General features: G+C 35.4%; 3 protein-coding genes and 2 long non-coding RNA genes across 9 annotated transcripts in view; 3 read left to right on the forward strand and 2 right to left on the reverse strand.

Annotated features, from left to right (window-relative positions):
• Positions 1 to 21568, forward strand: part of LOC145237762 (uncharacterized) — a 66741-nt gene that overhangs the window by 18793 nt on the left and 26380 nt on the right. The gene's annotated exons all lie outside the window — the stretch shown is intronic.
• Positions 363 to 4795, reverse strand: LOC145237603 (uncharacterized). The gene is made up of 12 exons (XM_080100528.1): positions 4789 to 4795; positions 4624 to 4686; positions 4421 to 4495; positions 3652 to 3726; positions 3506 to 3571; positions 3210 to 3359; positions 2479 to 2553; positions 2224 to 2289; positions 2066 to 2128; positions 1844 to 1918; positions 726 to 800; positions 363 to 562 (listed from the first exon to the last, which is right to left on the reverse strand). The coding sequence occupies exons 1-12, from the start codon at positions 4793 to 4795 to the stop codon at positions 363 to 365; spliced, it is 990 nt and encodes a 329-aa protein (XP_079956654.1).
• On the reverse strand, positions 5608 to 12802 carry LOC145237607 (uncharacterized). The gene is made up of 3 exons (XM_080100537.1): positions 12706 to 12802; positions 6105 to 6265; positions 5608 to 5739 (listed from the first exon to the last, which is right to left on the reverse strand). Exons 1-3 carry the CDS (start codon positions 12758 to 12760, stop codon positions 5608 to 5610), a joined length of 348 nt encoding a protein of 115 aa, XP_079956663.1. The 5' UTR covers positions 12761 to 12802.
• On the forward strand, positions 9085 to 11670 carry LOC145239562 (uncharacterized). The gene is made up of 6 exons (XM_080102916.1): positions 9085 to 9465; positions 10146 to 10242; positions 10320 to 10494; positions 10550 to 10613; positions 11098 to 11263; positions 11392 to 11670. Exons 1-6 carry the CDS (start codon positions 9282 to 9284, stop codon positions 11495 to 11497), a joined length of 792 nt encoding a protein of 263 aa, XP_079959042.1. The 5' UTR covers positions 9085 to 9281; the 3' UTR covers positions 11498 to 11670.
• On the forward strand, positions 15631 to 17023 carry LOC145239494 (uncharacterized). The gene is made up of 2 exons (XR_013862321.1): positions 15631 to 15721; positions 15854 to 17023. It is a non-coding gene; the product is annotated as an uncharacterized LOC145239494 (long non-coding RNA).

Raw genomic sequence — 21568 nt, forward strand, 5'->3', positions numbered from 1 at the left:
ATTTCTATTTTTATCCATGCACTCCAATAGGAAAGTGCAAAACGATTTGTTGTTGTGTATCGAATTGACGCTTGTTAAAATAGCTCTTTATGTGTTTACAAATTAGGTAGTTTGTGACTGTTGAAACGATTAAAACCTGTTTGTTTTTTTTGAAAAAAGCAAATCATATTGCTTTCGTTAGGAAACACAGACAGTAACGTTCAAAAATGAATTGAAAAATCAAACTGGCAAAGACCTTGTACATAGTAAAAAACTTTAATTTCATTAATTCGTGTTATTTTGAGCGCAATATGCCAATAAAGCATAACCATTTTGCGTTGTATAGGCACGCAACACAAGAAAACAATGACGTAAGCATTACATCATAGGACAACAAAAGAGTTAACGACATTACCTTTGAGATTTTTCGCTGAACTTCCTGTAGTTTGAGAGATATTTTCAAGTGTTTGAAGAATCAAATTCGATTGTTCATCAACGATTTGTAATTGTTTGGTGGAATTCTGAGACGCATTTTGTATCGAACTTAATGATTTCGTTATAGTGCCTAATTGCTGCATTTGATCTAAAGAAACAACAGACATATTATACAAGTGAATAATAGTCAAGGTCAGTTATAATTCTAATTTTCAAATCGAGTCAAAACAGATGAAAGAAGCTGAAAAGGACGCGTGAAAAAAAATGTTAACGAAACAATACACAGCAAGTTATCATTTAAGTTAGTTTACCTTTTATGTCACGGAAGTGTTGTGAAACTGATTGCAATTCGAAGCTAAAATTGGTTAAGCTATTCTGAATCGACTCTGTAAAACAAATGACTGTGACTAATTAGCGTAACACACAACGGAAGTTATTGGCCCATGCACTTGCTAAACCTAATTCGTAACACGGGACATAACAAAGCAAGGCTTTTTCGAATAACCGAACCTCATTTAATCGACAGTTGATTATCCGGCCGGCTGATAAACAATTCTACTGGGTGACAATGTGATAAAATGGAAAGCGCAAAGTTTCTCAAGTATATAACATAGGTGTCTACGTATTATTTAACGCAGTGATTTTCAACCGGTGTTCCGTGATAGATCGTCAGGTGTTCCGCGAGAAATTTGCTTGTTGGAATATAGGATTTTAATGTTTTTGACTTCTATGGTTTGACTAGCGTTTTATGTCCAACACCGGTCGAAAATCACTGGTTTAACACAATGGGCGGAAATGGCTTTTCTTTTATGAAAATATTTATCCACCAACTAACTTCAATAGCGCTATATGAGCGTTTTCATTCTTTACAGTGATTACGTGATGTGCGATTTAGAGGTTCCCGCGATTTAGCGTTTTAGTGGCACCCTTAGCCTAGTTGTTTTATTGCAGGGTGGGAAGCTGCGGCCCGCTTCCCTTTTTAATGTGGCCCCCGTCACAATTAAGAACAGTACACAACATAGCATAAATGTTTATGCACAAATATTCGTTGAAATGACTTCGACACTATTGGTAATCTCCCATTCCACATTATGACGCCAAACTTATTAAAATAGCCACACTTTCCACCGCTTTCTATATTTGTGACGTGAAAGTCATTTGATTGCCTCTCCTTGCAGTAACAAATCAGTTGCCATGTGGTGTTAGTTTTAAATTGATTTTAGAGCTATTAGCGTGGATGCTTACACCGCGCCTCTAAGTAGGTTCCCCACCCCTGTTTGATTGCATCAAAATTTTGTTTGGTGTTCCGCAAAATTATTTTTAAGCATAAAGTGTTTCGTGGCTCAAAAAAGGTTGAAAAACACTGATTTAACGAACTATTGTAACTGTAACATATAAACATCAAACAACTGCTGTACACCAATAATACCTTTCGTATTTGTGACACCGCTTTCAAGCCTAGCCAAGCTGCCATTTATAACGGACAGGTTGTGTTGAACTGAGTCTGAAAAATTGCGAAATGACAAAGTTATAAGTTGGCAGCTGTTTCTCTGCACTTTTACCCGCAATTAAGAATCAAAGTATAACTTAATATGTTAACATCCAACAAGAACAAGAGTTTAGTTTAACCAACATTCAATGTTTTTATTACCTGCTTGATTTTGCCTTTTGTGTAGCAGGTCGACAATTTTAGTTATGTTGTGCTGTTTAATATCTAAATGCATAGAAAAAAATTCGCTGTTATGAATGTTGTTACATATACGTCTTTGTAACACTGCACAGTAAGAAGTTATAATATTAAAGGTTTACCTTTCAATTCCGTTTTAACTGATTGCAGGTCACGAGTGGAGTTGACTGAACTGACTTCGATTAACTCTGAAAAACAAAAAGACTTTCACAAATTAGCAAAAAATGACCCAAAACATCACATTGTTATGGAAAGTGCTTTATTGGTTGCTCGAATTTCAGTTTTCACAGCTAACTACTAGCATCTGTTGGTCAAAGTTTTTACTAAATTTGTACCAGACCAAGGTTAGTCATCCATACGATATTTTTCTATGTTACCTTGTGTATTTCTTGAAGCATTTTCTAGTCTCACCAAACCGTCAACGATCGCCGTCAAGTTGTGTTGAACCAAATCTAAAAACTTAGCCATGACAGACATTCGAGTTGTTGAAATACTTGCATTAAGTCCTTATGTATCGAACAATTCGCCATTTTGTGGATAAATTTTTCAATATTTTTTACATCAAAGACACAAAGTCAGTAAAACTGCAACGTATAAGTCTTGGTTAAAACGTTTTATTGATTACAAACGATCGTGCAATTAGTAATTGTATCCGCTTATGGCGTTTACTTCCGCGATTGATTGGAGTGCTTGGAGAGAAAATAGACATGACGTATATTTCTATTTTTATCCAGGCACTCCAATCGGCAAGTGCCAAAAACAAATTGTGTGTTGTCTCTCGAATTGAAGCTTACTAAAATAACTCGTTATGTCCTAAATTAGGTAGTTTGAGTGACTTTCGAAAGTTTAAAACTGTTTTGTTTTTATTGACAAACAAATCATATTGTCGTTTAGGAACACAGACAAAGAACGTTTATAACCTACTCGAAAAAAAAACTTGCAAAGACCTGTATATAGTAAAAACGTTTTTTGCAAACAGTCCCTGTGTTAATGTCAGTGCTTTATATTATAAAGCATCACCATTTTGCCTTGTATAGACACACAACATAAGGGGAGCATTGACGTAACCACCAACGGCATAGGACAACAAAACAGTTAACGACATTACCTTTAAGATATTTTGCTGAACTTGCTGTAGTTTGAGAGATATTTTCAAGTCTTTGTAAAATCAAATTCGATTGCTCATCAACGATTTGTAGTTGTTTGGTGGAATTGAAAGACACATTTTGCAATAAACCAAATAATTCAGTTGCAGTGCCTAAAAAAGCTGGACACTAAAATACGGGTTTGTGTAAAAGCTTTTAAAAGTACTTTTCTTTTTTCGTTTTTATCTATTTATTGCAATTACATTGGTATACATTGCTTAAAAATGTCTGCTTTTATTTATCATCTTAAAGTCAATACCTTCCTGATTTTTTCTTTCATCTGTTAGAATCCTTGCAATTTCAGTAAAGTTGTTGTACATAACATCTGAAACCGAGGACAACATACAACATTCAAGGAAATGAATACAAAACAATATACAGCTAGTTATATTTAGGTTAGTTCACCTTTTATAAGACCCAAGTCTTCTGATACTGATTGTAAGTCGCGGCTGGAGTTGGTTAAACTATTCTGAAGCAACTCTGTGAAACAAATCACTTTGACAAATTTGTGCAACAAAGGTTATTGGCCTATAGAGGTGCTTAACTTAATTTGTAACACGACACTTAATAATGCAGGGCTTCCTTGGTTATGCAAACCTCGTTTACCCGTCATTTAATTATGCAGTCGGCTTTTGCACCGTTTTTGAATGGGAAATGTGGTAAAATATATAGTGCAGCTTCGTATTATACATTAAAGCAGTGGTTCTCAATCTTTTTTGTAGCGACGCCCCTGGAAAAGTTTTCAGGACTTGCGACGCACCAGCAAAAAAAAGTTAATGAGGAACTTATTCTTATAGTTGTGTTTATTGATACAACAAGAAAAAGTTACGAAACGGAACTATTTTACGTCGCCCTTCGAGAGCGGAAAGACGCACCAGGGCGTCGCGACGCACAATTCGAGAACTACTGCATTAAAGCCTCAGAAAAGACCAAAGACAACAAACAAAATAGACAATTGGTTTTAAACAAGGCGTTTTAGGACTGTTTGACAATAGGTCAGGTCCAGCATTTGACTACTTTGGCAAGTTAAATTTATTTTAAATAAACTGACACAGAGTGTAAAGTGAGGCCCCAATCAAGCCCGTTTTTAAGAAACCCAAGCCCTAACCCGGCCCGAAACCAGTCCGACTTACAACACTGCGTCAAACAACTGTTGTAACACCTATAATGTTACCTTCCGCATTCCTGACACCGCTTTCAAGTCTAACCAAGCTTTTATTAATAACGGACAGGTTGTGTTGAACGAAATCTGAAAAAATGGCGAAGTTATAAGACGGCATTCGGCAGTTTCGAAGTAGTTTTACGCATAAAGCATCATATGTGAACATCCAAGAAGCTCAACTATTTAATGTAAGCAATGTTAAATGTTTTGATTACCTGCTTGATTTTCCCTTTTGTTTAATATGCCGACAATTTCAGTTAGGTTGTGGTGTACAGTATCTATAAGTACATGAAAAAAATTAATCAGTTTTTTGTTATAAATGTTAAGACATACGCTCTTTTAACACTGCACAGTAGGAAATTTATCATAATCAAGTTTACCTTTCATGTCACGGAGTTCTATCTTAGCCAATTTCCAGTCGAGAATGGAGTTGGCTAATCTGGCCCCAATTAACTCTGTAAAACAAAATGACGTGTTTTGTTAAAAGTTGAAGCAAATGAACAAAAAAAATCACACACAACTTAACACTGGTATGGAATGTACTTTTCACAGCTAACTACTATCATCGGTGGGCCTGTTTTCATTGGATTTGTACCAGACCAAGGTTAGACATCAAAACGATATTTTTCTATGTTACCGTTTGCGTTTCTTGAAGCGTTTTCTAGTCTCGCCAAACCGTCAACAATCGCCGTCAAGTTGTGTTGAACCAAATCTGAAAACGTAAATGCTCACAAAATTAGACTGAATAATAAATTCATTTAAATTGTTGCTTACTGACTTTGCAAGTGATTCTAAACCTAGTTTTATAAATATATGCCGAAATTAGACCTAAGTGAAAAGTAAATTAACGAAACAAATGTCCGAGTCAAGCTCGTTTTATTCAAACTATTCAAACTGAACCGCGTCCTAAAAATCTGACCGAACTTGCTTGACCAGACCCCATGGTATGAGCAGACAAATTAATTCGGCCAGACTGGAGTGTAAATGGAGATAAAACAACAATTACCTTGAAATTTGGAATTTTGACTCAACAAGTTTTTGAAATCATTCTCCATTTTTCGCATGTCCATCTGTACATCGCCTGTGAAGTGAAATTTATGCAACAATGTTAAACAAGAACGAATCGTTTCATTTTTGAAAGTTTTTTTGTAAATAAATACTTTTCATAATAGCGGTGGTTTAAATCATTCAAAAGTTAGTCAAATGCTTTTAGATCTCATACTTTTCGGGATTTTATATCCATCTTTAAATGAAACTCCAGAAAGTTGTTGATTTGTCAATGAAGGTTGGTGATTACCTCTTCTCATTTCTACCCCCAGTTTGGCAGAAATCTAACAAGTAACAGCAAACGTATTTGAAATGAATGCGAATTTTGCTCTATATGTAAACCAGTACACGACATTTAGGTCAAGGGTTTTGTCTTTTTTATGCACAGATTTTTTTCATCAAAATATCGATGGTCATTCAATAAAATGTGTTTTAATATTGGATAATTGCTTTATGGAACTTTAATACCGAACGTTTCTCAATTCTTCCATAAAAATGATGATCTAACCGACAAATTCTTGGAAATACCTCATATTAATATTATTGCAACTATAGCAATGTTTGTGAAATTTCGAGCACAAGTATTAGGATTTAAATCTTAGCTCGAGCAAATATTCTAAACGTCGATTAAACTTTTACACAATCTTACCGAAAAATACAGAGCTATAAATCCGACAGCGAAAATCAGGAGCAGGGAGAGAAGACACAACCACATCAGCTTCAGATTTCTTTGGACACTTTTTAATGCTTCCATCAGCTTCTTTTCGCTTCTATCATTGTGCTTCATCTCGCAAATACCTTGATCCGTTTCTGCAAACCATATGACGAAAAGGAATTATCACAGAACACATTTGGAATTTTAAATGAAAACTTAAAAATTGTCAAACCCAAACTAATTGTTGTAAGTGACACCACTGACAGGAAAATACGTCACTTCATAACATTGTCTGGGGGTGGGGTTTATTATGACAATGAAAGGTGTATAAAATGCACTATTTAGTAAACAAAATTAGGCCCTGGAAAGATTTACGTAGTACACTGTAAAAAATATTCGTAAATTTTACTTACGAAAGCCGTTTTGTTTTTACGGTCGACTCCGTAGTCTAATATTTACGCATTTTTGTTGTAAATTGCCTTTTTCTAATTGCGCTGACCAATAGCATTGCAGTATGCCGTCACGTGATCTTAATGTGGTGCATGCTGCTGCCTGCTGCTGACAGAGGACAAGAGACAGTTGTTTGTTGTTCAGCACAGCTAGTCATGATCAACAGGATCATCTTGTTTAGAAACCAGTCTGATTATTGGCGCAAAATAAAGCATAGTTTGCAGACAGTTGTTAAAATGTTTTGTATTGCAGTTTTTGTTGCAAATCAATGTCTTAATATTGTAAGTTAAATGGAATCGAAATTTGTTTGTGCGTTGAGCACATGTGAAAAGGAGTTTGATACTATTAATGATATCATAAAGCATATAAAAGAACATATTCGAAAGGGGTATAAAGTTAAGTGTCCGTATGTCCAATGTGGGCGATCATACACTGTTGTGTCATCTTTTTCTTCTCATCTAAGTCGCTGTCACACTCCTAGTCTCAGTTCCAGTTTAAATAATTCAACCCATAGCTTCGAAGTTACGGAGTGCGAAGACAACGTTTTAAGTGTTCCACAGCAAGTAATTGAGGTAAACGCACACATATCTGAGCCATTTACTTTTGAAACTGCTTTGAGACATCAAGCTCTTTTGTACTCGTTTCTTCAAGAAAAACTGCTTATTCCTAAAAGTACTATCCAGGAAATAATTTCGGAAGTGCAAACTATTTATGGGGAAGAAACTAAAAACATAAGAGATGCTGTAACTTTAAATTTACAACAACATAATGTTGGGGAAACCATTGTTAAGGACATTTTTAAATTGTTTGAAGATAAGCAGTTTTCGAAAAAAATGTATGGAGATTATGGTCCTTTACGCTCTTCGTACCTGAGAGAAAAGTACTTTACATCATCGTTTGTTTATGTTAAGCCCCTGTCTTTGAAACTGACAACTTCATGCATTGAGGTAGCAAGATCATTCCAGTATGTCCCAATACTTAAATCCATTTCAGCTATGTTTAAAGATTGTTCTGTCCGTCATGACTTTACTTTTCCCAAGGTTAACAAAGAGTATTCAGATTTCACTGATGGATTAGTAATTAAAAACCATCCCCTGTTTAGTGGTAATTCTCAGACAATTAAAGTCATTCTTTATCAGGATGCTTTTGAGGTTACAAACCCCATTGGGCATGCAAAAGGAAAACACAAAATGCTGGCTGTGTATTACAGTCTGGGCAATTTGCATCATCATCACAGATCAAGTATTGACTCAATACAGCTTGTTTTGTTATGTAATGAAAAATATGTCAATGAAGACACCCACAGATCTATTTTTGAACCTCTTGTTCAGGATTTAAAAATTCTTGAAACTGAAGGACTTGATTTGGGTTTTCCAGTTAAGACCAAGGGAGCATTAGCGTTCATCTGTGGTGATAATTTAGGAAGCCACTGGCTTGGGGGGTTTTCTACCAACTTCAGCTCCAGTGAGTACATTTGCCGATTCTGCTCATTGAAAAGATCTTCTTTTCACAGTGACCCATTTACACAATCATCAATTGTAACCAAACAATGTTACAACTTGTCTGCTCAAAATGGAAATAGTAGTTTGTGTGCTGTAAAATTTAACTCTGTATTTAATGAATTATGTTATTTTCATGTTTGCCAGCCAGGTTTGCCACCTTGCATTGCACATGACCTTTTTGAGGGTGTAGTGCAGTATGATTTAGCATTGTACATTAAGTATTTTATCAAAGAAGGCTGGTTCACTCTATCTGAGCTGAATCAGCAAATTCTTAAATTTCCCTTCAGAGGAAGTGACAATACCTCACGTCCAGTTACTGTAAAGAAGTCATTAAATAAGTTGGGTGGAACAGCTTCTCGTAACTGGTGTATGATCCGCTTTTTTGCTCTATTGCTGTTAGATTGGGTGGAAGACTGTGACAATATTGTGTGGCAACTAGTTTTACTGCTACATTCAATTGTTGATTTAGTCTGTGCTCCGTACCTTCCACGCAGTGCTTTATCAGCATTGAAACATTACACGGAAGATTATATTGATCAGCGTTGCGTTGCTTTTCCTGATATTCGTTTGAGACCTAAACATCACTACATGCAGCACTACCCATGGCTTATACTACAATTTGGTCCCCTTGTTCATGTCTGGACCTTAAGATTTGAATCCAAGCATTCTTATTTCAAGAGAATAATTCGTGCCTCTAAAAATTTTATCAATGTTAGCAAAACTCTTGCAGAAAGCCATCAAAAGTTGCAAAGTTATTTGATAGAAAAGGGAATCTTTGGACAAGACCTAACAGCTGTCTCTTTTGACTGTACCCATTTTTCTGACGCTTTTGTAGAAGCTTTTCGCAACTCTCCATTTGTCCTTGTCGATTGCAGATTTTACAAAAGCATTGCATACAAAGGAACAGCATACAAACTAAATCAATTTGTATTATTAAAGAAGTGTTGTTTTGATTTTGAGGTTGGCATGGTTAAATTGATGTTTCAACATAAATCTTCCGATTACTTTTGTGTAAACAAACACATAGCTGTGTATATTCCCCAACTTGGATTACATGTTTTAGACGAAAAGTGTGTAACTAACTGTTTTGTCAGTTTGGAAAGCCTTCTTGACTTTTATCCTCTTAACGTTTATAAAGTTAGCTGCAAGACGTTGTTATGTTTGCATCATGCAGTTTTTTAAATAATTTAAACCTTTTTTAGGGGGCTATAGATTAAAAATGGAATACGATTTTGGAAATGTTTTGCCAAACATAAGTGAGCAGCAGATTTTGTTGCTAAAACAAACACTTACAGACATTGGTGTAGAAACAAAAGATGATTTGTGTGACGTCAGAGAAAGTGACATCACTCATGTGGTAAAACCGATACAAGCAAGAAAGTTAATTAAAGCCTGGCAAACTGGTAAGTACAAAAACAAGTAAGCCAATATTAATAATGTTGCCTATGTTTATGGATACTCTTACATATATCTACAGTCTCAGACGACAGTGTGTCATCAGCTACAGATCAAGTAAGCAGCAGCCCAGAGTCAGATGTAAGCTGTTCATCCAATGAAGTTAATTGGATACAATCATTTTCTATTCCCTGGCACAAATTTCCCAAAGTAGTTATTGAGAACTGTATGAACGAAGTTTATCCTAGTCCTGCTGTCAGGAGAGAAGTTATTAAGTTAACTGTTGAGGAAATTTTTAAATATACGAAACGACCTGGAAGAAAAAACCTCGAAGTTGTTGCTCATAATATTGTTAATAAGTATCCCAAATCATTTGAGGATAACATTGATGGGGTAAGAATTGGAAATGGAATCGATTCGCTCACCAATCAGTTGGTATATAAAGTAGAAAACGAAACAAGGAAGGAAAGGAAGTGGCTGAAAGAATTTAAACTTGCAAAAGTAAATATTGAGGATGAAACCTGCAAAAAATGGCTCCAAAATGAGTTTATTACCAGCTCTTGCATGCAGAATAGAAGTAAAGTCAAGGAGTATATGGATAGAACCTTTAATGAGCGCCAGGATGATATTTCCAAGAAAACTCTGGTTTCAATTTTACACTCAAAATGGCCTTTTATGTTTGAGGAAGAGTTCATTTACTCAGACTACGAAAAGATTGTCAACCTATCAGATTGTAAAACCAAATTGATAGAAGTCTTAAATGAGAGATCCATAAGAATATTCAAGTAAGCACACAACCTAAATGTACTCTATTGCTTTAAAACTCAGTGCATTAACTCGTGTTATGTTCTACTTTGTTCAGAATTCTGAAACATCTAAATCAATCCAAACCAATCCATATCCAACGCATTGTTTTTAAATCAATAAAGGATGAATGTGAGCTGCTTGAAAACCAGTTACCCAAAAAAATGCGCTTTTTGGAAGTGCTTGCAGACTACTTTAGTGAAAATATTGACCACGTGTACAAAACATTTCCAGTAAGTTGGTATAATGTTTGGTTTGTGAATACAAATAAAACACCTGTCATTGTAGGTCCACAAGTCTTTGGAAGAAATTGTGGAAATAATTCCAAACACACCATTTATGATCATTATGGGTATGCATATTATTTATTTATTTACTATTACAGTTTTTGCTATCTTTTTTACCAGAAAAAAGTTAAACGTGATAGTTTTGTGTCTTTTATAATGGTTCTTGGTACAAAAGTACGTGTAAGTTTTTTTGGGGCAGGCTACTGCAAATTTGATTGAATTGTATCTTTGTAGGGCAGGGGTCACCAAACTACGACCTGCGGGGTTATTTCATCTGGCCCGCGACCGTATTTTTCGATTCGCCAAATCGTATTAAACTTTGTAATAGCCATTTATTCCTTACAAAAGACTTCCTGCAACGACATATAGAAATAATTTTGCCTAGTCCAATGGGATTACAACACCCATGTAAACTATGCCGTACTCGCAATTTGTTATTGAACTTATCCGGCGGGCTGAAAAAATTTGGTGACCCCTGTTGTAAGACATGATAATTTGCCATGTTTTGGATGTATATTAAAATTAATAAAAAAATTAATACTTATTCAGGAAATTCAACTGCTACTGCTGATAAGTTTGTTGTGTGCATTGAAAGACTGACGGTGGCAAAATTCTCTAACTTCTGGGAAGCGTTTTCATATATGTTTGTCTGTTTTTATGTGCTAAACATGCAATATCCACATCACGCAGCTGCAACATACGAATTTGTTCAAAGGTAACAAAGTATAATGCAAATAGAAAGATGTTTCATAACTTTTTACAAATACACTATGTGATTTATTAGGAAAGATCATAGCTACATTTCGACTGTCTAAAGCTGTTTTTGTATTTATCTCTTTTCAGGTTCTGTGCTGAACTGAATTTCTCCAAAACAAAGTTAAAAACAAAGGCCAGTCCAAAAGTGCTAACGCTGGTGAAGGCTATGAAGCGATATGATTCAGTGCTTTAAGCCTTTTGTGCATAAACCCTTGCATTAGGATAAGCCTTTAGTATGTATTTTGGTGTTGCTTATTCGTTTATGTAAGGTGAGATATGGGAATTGTTTCCTGTTTACCATTAGTGTATAGCCTGAATTGAGTAAAGTGGCCGGCTGACTGGCACGGCTTCTGCGTACATGTAAATTCTGTAAATATGTTGGTCTAGGCTGTGATACCATTTTTGGTGGGGTGCATTACCTGACATTTAGCAAAAATATTTTTTTTTATTGAGTTTTTGTGTTTTCAATGTATAAGATGGGCCTAATTGTTTTTAGATAGAGAAAAGCAAAAGTTTAGAAATTATTTTTCGCTGTTAAGCTGCAGTAATTTCTATCACTATTAAAGTACTTGGTCTGTTATTTTGGATTTATCTATTGTAATCTTAAAGAGTTTTCGGAACACTGCCTTTTCTGCGTAGTTTTGCTGCACATCAGTATCCCTGATCGTGTCGTTTAGTTTTGTGTGTCACTTAAGATAATATGAAAAGTGTAATGTATAAACTTGCCCAATTCCAGCGTTTTTGTGTTCGAAAATTATGTTACTCTCGATTAGTTTTGATAATACTGCCCTAATTGTTCTTACTCAAAATGGGTGAAACATATTTTGACTGAGATTGTAGGATAAGTGTTTTTTCATTGCTAATAAAACACTGGTTTTCTTTTTTAAGTGCATTTTGTGTAAAATCTACTGGAAGCCCGAGCTTGTTATTTTAAATCTACTCCGAAAATGAGCAATTTTACTCCAGATATCAGTAAAAGTACGTATGTAAGAAAATAAGTTACCTGTAAATTTTACTGGCACTTACAGTAAATTTAAAGGTAAACAAAGTGATTCAACCCGTGATTTTTACGGCAGTTTACGTAAATTTACATTAAACAACAGTAAAAATGCACTGTAGAAATTACCGCGTTATTCCGTAAAAACTGCTGCCAGTCCTTTTGCAGTAAATTTTACCGAAATTTTTTTAACAGTGTAGGATTGCAACTTTAACAGAAAATTCAGGATGTATTTTGTTATCTTTATCCTATGAACCATTTTGTTTTGCGGTAAAACCAGTTTTTAGTAATTTTACTGACAAACATTTAGGAAAATGATCTGTTTAACCCTAATATAGATTCGACATTTCTAGGTTATATAGCCTACTCTTTCGTGCAAATAAGATTAAAAAACTGCTACGTACCGTTTCGCAAAAACTCCATCGGAATTCCAGGCGTGTCATTGTCAGATGTAGTCATTGTAAATCTCGGGCAGCTGCGTGCTAAGCTCACTATTCACTTGAATCAATATAGCTCACAGTATGTATCACTATGGCCAAATAGAGAATAAATTCCGACTTAGTTACAGAGCGTTTAGCTTTATATACCCACCGTGCCCTTAAAAGTTCTTCTTTTCCTTGTAACAATTGCAGACTCGGCAATTTCTGCACACCAGAGGATTTCTCATCAAGCAGTCAAACATGATTTGCGTAATAGATGAGAGTTAACATTCGACGAAGGTTTCTGTCTTCAGCTCTCTGTCGCCAATTAGTGTCAGGTTTCCGTCATAAAGCCTTTTTGGCAAAATACGCTGTGTGGAAAAGGCTGCTTAGTTATCTCGGATAAAACGAATTGGTTGGTAACGTTTGCACTCAGATACATTTTCTTATTCGATTAAATAAATCGAAAGTCAAAATGCACCTTCATTTCAAATTGCACGAGGTGCAACATTTTTGAGAAACTAAAAGTGTGCTTTTGCAAACCCAATTATAACTTTCGTGTAACTTCTAAACAATATATTTGACGTATTGTAGTCACAGGCGAACGAAACAGTCAGTCGATTTATGGATACAAAGTAAAGGTTGACTTGATTTTTGTCGTTTTTCTTTTACACATTGTGGGTGGTTAAACTCTGTTGGAATCTTCGCATTTGAACCTTTTTTCTCGTCATTGAGCACAAGTTTTAATTAGCCCGTCCCTTTTTCGTCGGCTTCGGGCTAAAGTTTGAATAGAATGGGCCTAAAATGAGCCTGGCTTCACACTCGGCATGATAAACCGGTTCTTTACCTTTTTCTCATTGCCTTCACTGCTTTGAAATCACCAACCAGTTTTTGGAGAAAGTAACGACCCTAATAATTCAGCATTTTGCACCCACTAGAAACAGGTATGTAACCCCTGGTTAAGAATCCCCTGATTTAAGACAATAACACAAGTGTTTCGTAGCTTTAGATTCAATCCATGGTAATCTCCCGACAAACGGCGGTTTCATTTTGAAGTGCAATTTTTATGTTCATTTACCGTGCACTTCGAAGACAGAAGCGTAATTTCAAGCAAGTCAAATCGGTGGAGTCAATTGTGGAACACGACATGTTGAAATAAAGGAAAAAAACAACGTCAGATTTTAGTTATAAAAAGAGAAAATATAACAGTTTAATTAATCAATGGCTCAAAAACTCCAATGAAAAATAGAAATTTAAGTTAATGAGAAATTACGGCCCAAATAGATTTGAGAAAATATGCTTTATCAATCAATCGTTTCGACAATGCTAATGCCATCATCGGTGATATGAGCGGCCACATGAGTAACCTCCGCCACAAAAAAGATTGATAAAAGGTGCGAAAAATGGGTTAAATTTTTAGGCAAGTTACTTTTTTTTTTCATTTCTAAAATTTAAAAGCAGACCAAAAGTGGAAACACTGAAATCAAAAACACAAATGCTTTTAACCTCATGGCACAGCGGATGCTTTATTTAACAGCAGTTCTATAATAGAAGACTGCGCAACAGGAAAAGCGCGCTTAAAAGACAACGACAGAGCAAGAAAAAGGCACAACGCCCGCTTTGATACACACGAATGTTAATATGAAAGAGAGGTTGCCACAAGACGATTATAAACTCGTAACATTTTTTACAATATTTAAGAAGCAAATAAATAATGTTCTTACAAATTTCAAATACAGGCGACCAACAAAAACTGAAAAAAATCAACACCACTTTCCGTGGCGATTCGCATTTCAAAAAACAACGACTTGAAACGAATAATACCAAAACTAATAAGCGTTTGTCCGCTTTCTCGTGAGGGCATGTTTAAGTTCCAAAGCACAAAATGCACAAAAACGTGTTATACATACCAAGGGCGCGTTACTACTTATCGCTGTGGTTTCGGACGTAGAAATGTGATAATGCTCAAGCCTTGTAGTGACAATGGCGCAAAAACATAATATGAATATAAAGTGATTTGATGCAAAAGCAAATGTTCTAAATGTGACTTTTAGTAACATGTTTTATTCCCATTTGGTTTAAAGTAGTGAAGTCAAATAGACTTTGAGTTTTGTATATTAATCAAACTGCAAATTCGAAACATATACGAGTACTCGGACACTCTGGGTCTAGTCCAAACTTTTTCATATTTTTTTCAAATCGGTCCCTTTGCCATTATTTCGAGGGCTCGCGGTCCTTGAGACTAAATGTGTATTTCATAAAAACGAAAGTTCGTTGCAGGATATTAGCTTGTTATGCAAAATTGCGCAAAACAATCATCCAAAGACAGCATGTGACATCACAAACAGGACAAAAACATTACAATTGATGCGCGAACAATTGCATTTTTGATATTTGTCATGCAATAAAGGCCATTGTTTAGCAATCGAGACAGTCGATTCTTAATTCTACTTTGATTTAAACTTATTTAGTGGCACAAAATGACGCCAAATAAGATTATAGAAATACTTTAACCGCTTCGCGGTCCCCCCAAAAATTGCCTCACGGACCCCTAAAGGACCGCGGACCCCAGTTTGGGAACCGCTGGTCTAGTACTACAAAAAAACACTAAATTTGTTAAACATGCGTTTTGTCCAGCGCGTAATAACAACTTGCCAAGACCAAAAACTAAATTTAACGGTAATAGCAGACAAAGAGTGCAGACGTTTTGCCGCTGGTTTGTCCGATTTAGCCCTAATGTAACCATGTACTTATATCAGTGCTCTTCAACCGGGGTTCCGTACGCATATTTCCAAAATGTAATCTATTTCGCATATGGGGCTTTTTTAACCAATCAGAGGGACAGATTTTTGCGGACTTTCGTTACGTCACGTAGGCCGTTGCGTAGTGGTTTACTTTGCGCATTTTCGATGATGTAAGGTCGTCACTGCTTTTTCAAGTCAAAATAATATTTTATTTTGAAAATATGGCGAAAATGGAAGCATTCAGTACAAAAGTGCAGGTAATGACCAGTATATAATGTATTGCAATAAACTAGACTGATTATATTTTTCTCATTGTAAAATTACTGATATTATGGACAGCAGCACACATGCAGGCTACTTTCAGAGAAATATATGCAATTTTGTTTTAGATACCATCGCATCGTGAAAACAACAGCGCGGATAAAGCAAGCAGCAAGATAGAAGTGTTCATGTTTACTAAAATGCAATGCTTTAAGTTGTATGTAATGGCAACAATGAGGGCTGGTCTTTTATATTTAAAGTTACTTTTATATGACATAAATATCTGAAATCAACATACTGCTTAAACTTCCAAAATGTTTACAGTAATCAGCAGTATAATCTTACACTGCAAAAAAAATTAGCTAGCTATGAAGTCAAAAAATAAAATGGCTGAATTCAAGCCAAAAACGGTTTGGAATCGCCCATTTTAAAAATCTTTTTAAACATGGCTTATATCAATCCAGTATCGGCTTGTAATGAGCCATGTTTCTACTTTCACACTGAAAGTTTGTTGGCTGAAAATTAAAAATGGTTTCGGCTCATTTCCAGTCAAAAAATGAGTCAGTACAGTTAAAGGTTGGTCCTTATGACTCAATAGTGAGCCATTATTTTTTGCAGTGTACTATCAATCTGTAATGAGTTGACATCTTTTGTTGTTAACAACCTTTGGATTATACAAATACCCAGTTCAAATAGTGTGTTATTTTCTTGTAACGAAGTGTTTGTGGGCGCTATTTTTTGCATTTAGTTTTTTTAATAGCATATAGGCCCACGTCAGTTGATTTGTTGAACTCTCCAATCTGTCCTAAAATTGTTTTTGGCAAGTACAGAACAATAATTGCCTCTGCACCTCCTTCCAAAAAGCACACATTTAAGTTATGGTGGGGCAAAACACATGTATCAAATCCTGAGGTTCTGTAAAAGATATTTAAAATGTGTAAACGAAAGCTTTCGTGGTCAATAGTTGGAAATAACAAAATGAAATACCATCATTCTATTTTAGATTTTGGTATAGATTGTATAAACATGTTGGAAAACTCACATTAATATCCTTGTCAAAAACTAGTGTTGTTTATATTGGTATCAAAACTACTGGTTGCCTTGGCCTTGTTGTCATTAAAAAAAATTAGGCCTGAAAAACCTTTTTGTTCACTACCAATTTACCCAGTACACCAAAGATTTCATTTTCTGCAGTGTATCCATTAAAGTGTCCTGTATAAGCCTCCTGAATTGCACTGCCTTCATGAGTCTTGTGGTCGTATATGTGTAATTAATAAACTGGAAAATGGCAAGCATAATGATGACTTTAAAAAAGGCAGGCATAGTGTTTAACCATAAGCAAGCAGTCAATTTTAATTTGTTGTCTTTTCTTTCCACAAATATCCAAAACCATTTCATTTCTATTAAACAAACATTAATCACATTTTATCACCAATATGAAAACAATACTTTTTTTAATCTTTTGAGACAATACATACAGATTAAAACATTTTTGGAATGCACTGTGTCAATCTGAAATAACTTTTTTTAGACCCCAATTATACTTTACACATAAATTTTGAAATGATTGTGTCAGGGCAGCCAGACTTTTTCTGTAGTCTATCCTTTCCGAAGTTTGATAGCTTTGGCAATGTAGAGGTTCTTTTTTTTTTCAGATTTGATACATAAATATATACAATCTCTTGTGAAGATTGTTCTATTATGTTATGATATGTTCATGATCAAATTAATAATGACACAAACATCGTCGAAAATGCTGAGGCTTAAGCATACTTCCATGCGGCAACAATAAATGTCCTACAATGATACAGCACTCAATCCTGAAATAGTGTGCTTTGGATAAGAGTGGTTGTTGGCAACTGCACTTCTTCATCTGTTACAAGCAACTTGGTCCTATTTGATTGCATTTGTTAAGTTGCCTCGGTGTTAAGTTTGACTTAAACATTTATAGATACAAGGCATAGAGTGTTGAATTTAATTGCACTGGTTTTATGTTGGAATTTTTTAGTACTAAAAAATGTTTGATACACATTCATTGGAAATTAAATCGGTATAAATTAGGGCTCAAATTTTGGGTAATTTCATTGACATAGCAACCCCAATTTGGCTTGATACACGGTCAAAATTTGGACCAACCCCCAGTCGTCAGATTGGTTGACCAAACCAATTTTTTGACAAAAATTCAAGGTCAAATTTGGATAATTTTTTGCTGGTACAAAGACAACTTGGAATTCCAGCTTGTTTTAGAGATTTCACATGTGATATTTCACATCTGCAGAAAGACTGTCCACTATATCCAAGCCAATTTGACTATTCTTCTGCTGAAGTTTTTTTTCCTCCAAAAAACATTTCGGTTCTTTCTTTTGTTACTACCAAACAAGTGCTTCTACGAAATGTTGTGCTTCTATTTTTTGAGTTTTAGCTGCAACTAGGTCTATGGTTTTGCCTACACAACAACTCAAGTTCAGTTTTTTTAAATTTAATTACCATTACTATAATAAAACTACATGCATAGTACGCGTACACTGGTATTACTCTAAACAATGCTATTACCATTAAAACTACATACATATGCTTAAACTGGCATAACTCTAAGCAATGCTAATGAAAACAAGCTACACCTGCGAAACGGAACTTAAAATTTAAAATAAGTTGATTGCATGGTTGTCACGCATCGTGTCCTGTGATTGGTCAAAAGCAAAGTGTTCTCTGATTGGTTTGGACTGACGAAGCGGCGGTGAAAACGATACCTGTGATTGGTTAAAAAAGCCCCATATGCGAAATAGATTACATTTTGGAAATATGCGTTCCGTACAACCTTCACAGGGGTTCCGTGAACTTTAAGAGTCGCACAGGGGTTCACAGCGGTTTGGTGTATAGCAATTCAAACAAGAATGATTCATAATGTCGTTGCAGCAATGCTCGCCTGTACGATCTAGTTAACCTTGGTTACACCATTGATCAATTGTGACGTAATAAACACAGTCTTGATACACTTTGGCTAAGTTGCAAGAATGTGGAAACGAACGATGCAAGCAACCTGGCAATGCGTTTCAGTGAATCGTTTAATTCAAGTCTACTTATGCGCTTGGGGTGTGTTAAGTAAAATGTATGTTTTTTCATTGATACTTGTATTACATTAAAATTATTTTATGGGGGTTCCGCAAAGTTTGGCAAAACACCTTGAGGGTTCCGTGCCACTAAAAAGGTTGAAGAGCACTGACTTATATCAGTGTATTTACTTTTTGAAAGCAGTTTAGTTTTTGCCAGCATTGAAACAATTCTTTTGAAAAATAATAATGAAAATTAGTTAAAAGGTCTTCCTTATAGTGTTATTATATTACTGTTACGGAATTATTCTGTGCCCGAACCCTGCAATAACGGCCCACCACCAAAGCCAAAGATACCGCGCACTGGTTTAATTTTGGGCGGCGCAAGTTTATTAAAAACCATAAAATCAACAACGTTAAAGTAACTATACGTTAAAAGGCAACAACACGTGGCGCGACCTTCAACTAACCGACACCTCGCGTTACACGCGCCACCCAGAGAAAAAGCCTCTTTTACATAGCAGAAGTAGTTTTTGTAAGTGCCTGATTGGTAAAGCAGCGCGTTCCAGGCCAATCAGCGCAATCCATGTAGCCCTACAGGCAAACGGAGGGAATGCTAAAAACGTGCCACAAACCAAATAACACAAGAGAAAAGAAATGCGCGCGTGATGGTGCAAAATCAAAACAAAGTGAACAAAACAACATAATTGTGCATGACCAAAATATTTGGTCACATTACTTTAACCTTCACTACTGAATAAGGAAACATGTGCAATTTTGTTGCATAAAAACTAAACATAAGTGACATATACAGTTACTTGTTTTACGGTTTTCAAGATTATGACAAGAAACACTCTAAATTATTTGTAATAAGCATGGCATCATGTGTGACATGTTGAAAATCGTGGCATGCTTTAAACAGAGTGTTGTGTGTGTTGAAGCGTATGTTGGCTATTGTATGGTGGGACCGTTGGCTTCTATTTATGCTGACAGGTCTTGAAAAATCTCCCGCAGAATAGCTTCAACGGTATTGGTTGCAACATAAGACGAATTCGATGACGATGAATACCTAAAGCGACATTGCTGATTAATTGAATAAAAGCAAACTAAAAACATAGAGAGTTACTAAAATTAAACGGGTTATAATCATAAATCGAAAAAGTTTTTTTTTACATTGGTTTGACCTTATTTCGGGAAATCAAGGACATTAACTTATTATTTGACCTAATCTATTGTCCCATTAGTGCTTATAGTGAAGATACAAGCAGGAAATTCGAATGTGCCAGCCTTAGTATATTTTCCTGATTCTTTTTCCTGTTTTTTTAGCTTCAGATTAAAAATGTAAAAACAGACCAAAAGGCAAACCTCTTAGATTTACCAATTTCATGTTAAATTTACAAATCGCACATCAAACTACAGAAAACATTTGTGCATCTTTAGCACCAAGTAGTTGTAAATGAGTGGTGTATCAAGATCTAAGCGTTTAACAAATTCTTACGTGGATGTTAGAATATAGTTGAAGTAGACGTTGTGAGCAGTTCCTGACATGTAGACTTTGTTGTCGGTAGATTTGGTGTTTTCCCGCAAGTCCACATAATGTAAAGAACTGTACCCTGTCGAGTCAAGTTTCTAAACAATCAAATGTTGCTGGAGAATATTTTGGCGTTTAATAAATATAAATATATTAATGTTTGAAAGAATGATAATTTATTTTGCTGTTATGTACACGTTTGATTTTTGTATTTATCTACGACGTAAATTCTACGTACTGGACTTGAAACTGTAAAGAATGTCTGTATGATGGAAGGGTCGCCGGCTCCGTATACTTGATACAACACGTAATGTATGCTGTATGATTCAACCAACAAAGATCCAGTATTCCAACTGTAGTTTCCACTGCCGTCTGCTCCAAAATTACCCATTTCCTGTCAACGTATTTTTTAATACAACAGACGGATCAACTAAACAGGCCACCAATTTTAAAATACTAAAAGGCCACAATATATTTTTGCGACAAAACTTTTGGTCGGGATCAATACCTTGCGAAACATTGCTTTGAGAAATAAGTTAATGGTAAGGAAAGCTAATAATCCAGATTTAAGTATGGTTCGTAATTTTGTATCACTGACTTGTTACCTCGATGTTATACTGCCAGGATCTTCCATCAGGATTCAACACTAGCATAGAAAAGACGAATGGATGCAACGCTTTACAAACCATGGAAAAGTAGCCGTGTGGATGACTGGACAAAACGAAATAAATTGTGTCGTTTAAACCTCTTCTTGAATTCGACTCACAAACAGAATAAAAAAGCTTAAAGTCAATAAATGGTCGATGTGACACGATCAATGTGTCAGCTTTCGTCACTGACATCTGCCATGCAAGTCATATGTCACTGGCAAGTTAACACAAGCGAGCTATAGCTATAGTTTAGTGACTCGTGTCTTGTATAAGCCCACACTCAGCTGCCAGTGAAACGTGACATACAAAGTAAGTCATTTATCAATGACACCTGTAATGCATACAAAGTTATGTGCCAGTGACACGTGTTTTGTTGGCCAAGCCATTAACTTGTGTGCCATGTACAGTTACACTAACTTGCCAGTGACGTGAGCCAATAATTCGAACAAAAAATATCTTCAAAAACATCGAACGATTTAATGCTGTTTTAATACAGTTAAAATAAATGATGCACCGAAATTTTGCAAAAAATAAAAATTTTGAATAAGCTGTTTTGCGAATGTTATCGATTTCTGCCCGATTTTTTTGGAAAATTCGGCCTAAACCAGTGGT

This window comes from Phallusia mammillata, chromosome 7 (assembly GCF_965637545.1).
Source record: "Phallusia mammillata chromosome 7, kaPhaMamm4.hap1.1, whole genome shotgun sequence".
NCBI classification, from domain to species: Eukaryota; Metazoa; Chordata; class Ascidiacea; order Phlebobranchia; family Ascidiidae; genus Phallusia; species Phallusia mammillata.

Bases quoted from the DNA above. Each gene is read 5' to 3' on its own strand.
- LOC145237603 (XM_080100528.1), bottom strand. The intron at 4,496-4,623 runs GTAATCAAAACA...CCATTTTTTCAG, and splicing joins CAAAAGGGAAAATCAAGCAG to ATTTCGTTCAACACAACCTG. The intron at 2,290-2,478 runs GTAACATAGAAA...TTTGTTTTTCAG, and splicing joins TGCTTCAAGAAATACACAAG to AGTTAATCGAAGTCAGTTCA.
- LOC145239562 (XM_080102916.1), top strand. From the start codon at position 9,282: ATGGAATACGATTTTGGAAATGTTTTGCCAAACATAAGTGAGCAGCAG. The intron at 9,466-10,145 runs GTAAGTACAAAA...TGTTTGAGGAAG, and splicing joins AATTAAAGCCTGGCAAACTG to AGTTCATTTACTCAGACTAC. The intron at 10,243-10,319 runs GTAAGCACACAA...TACTTTGTTCAG, and splicing joins AGATCCATAAGAATATTCAA to AATTCTGAAACATCTAAATC.
- LOC145237607 (XM_080100537.1), bottom strand. From the start codon at position 12,760: ATGACTACATCTGACAATGACACGCCTGGAATTCCGATGGAGTTTTTG. The intron at 6,266-12,705 runs GTACGTAGCAGT...TATGGTTTGCAG, and splicing joins GATGGAGTTTTTGCGAAACG to AAACGGATCAAGGTATTTGC. The intron at 5,740-6,104 runs GTAAGATTGTGT...GTTACTTGTTAG, and splicing joins TTATAGCTCTGTATTTTTCG to ATTTCTGCCAAACTGGGGGT.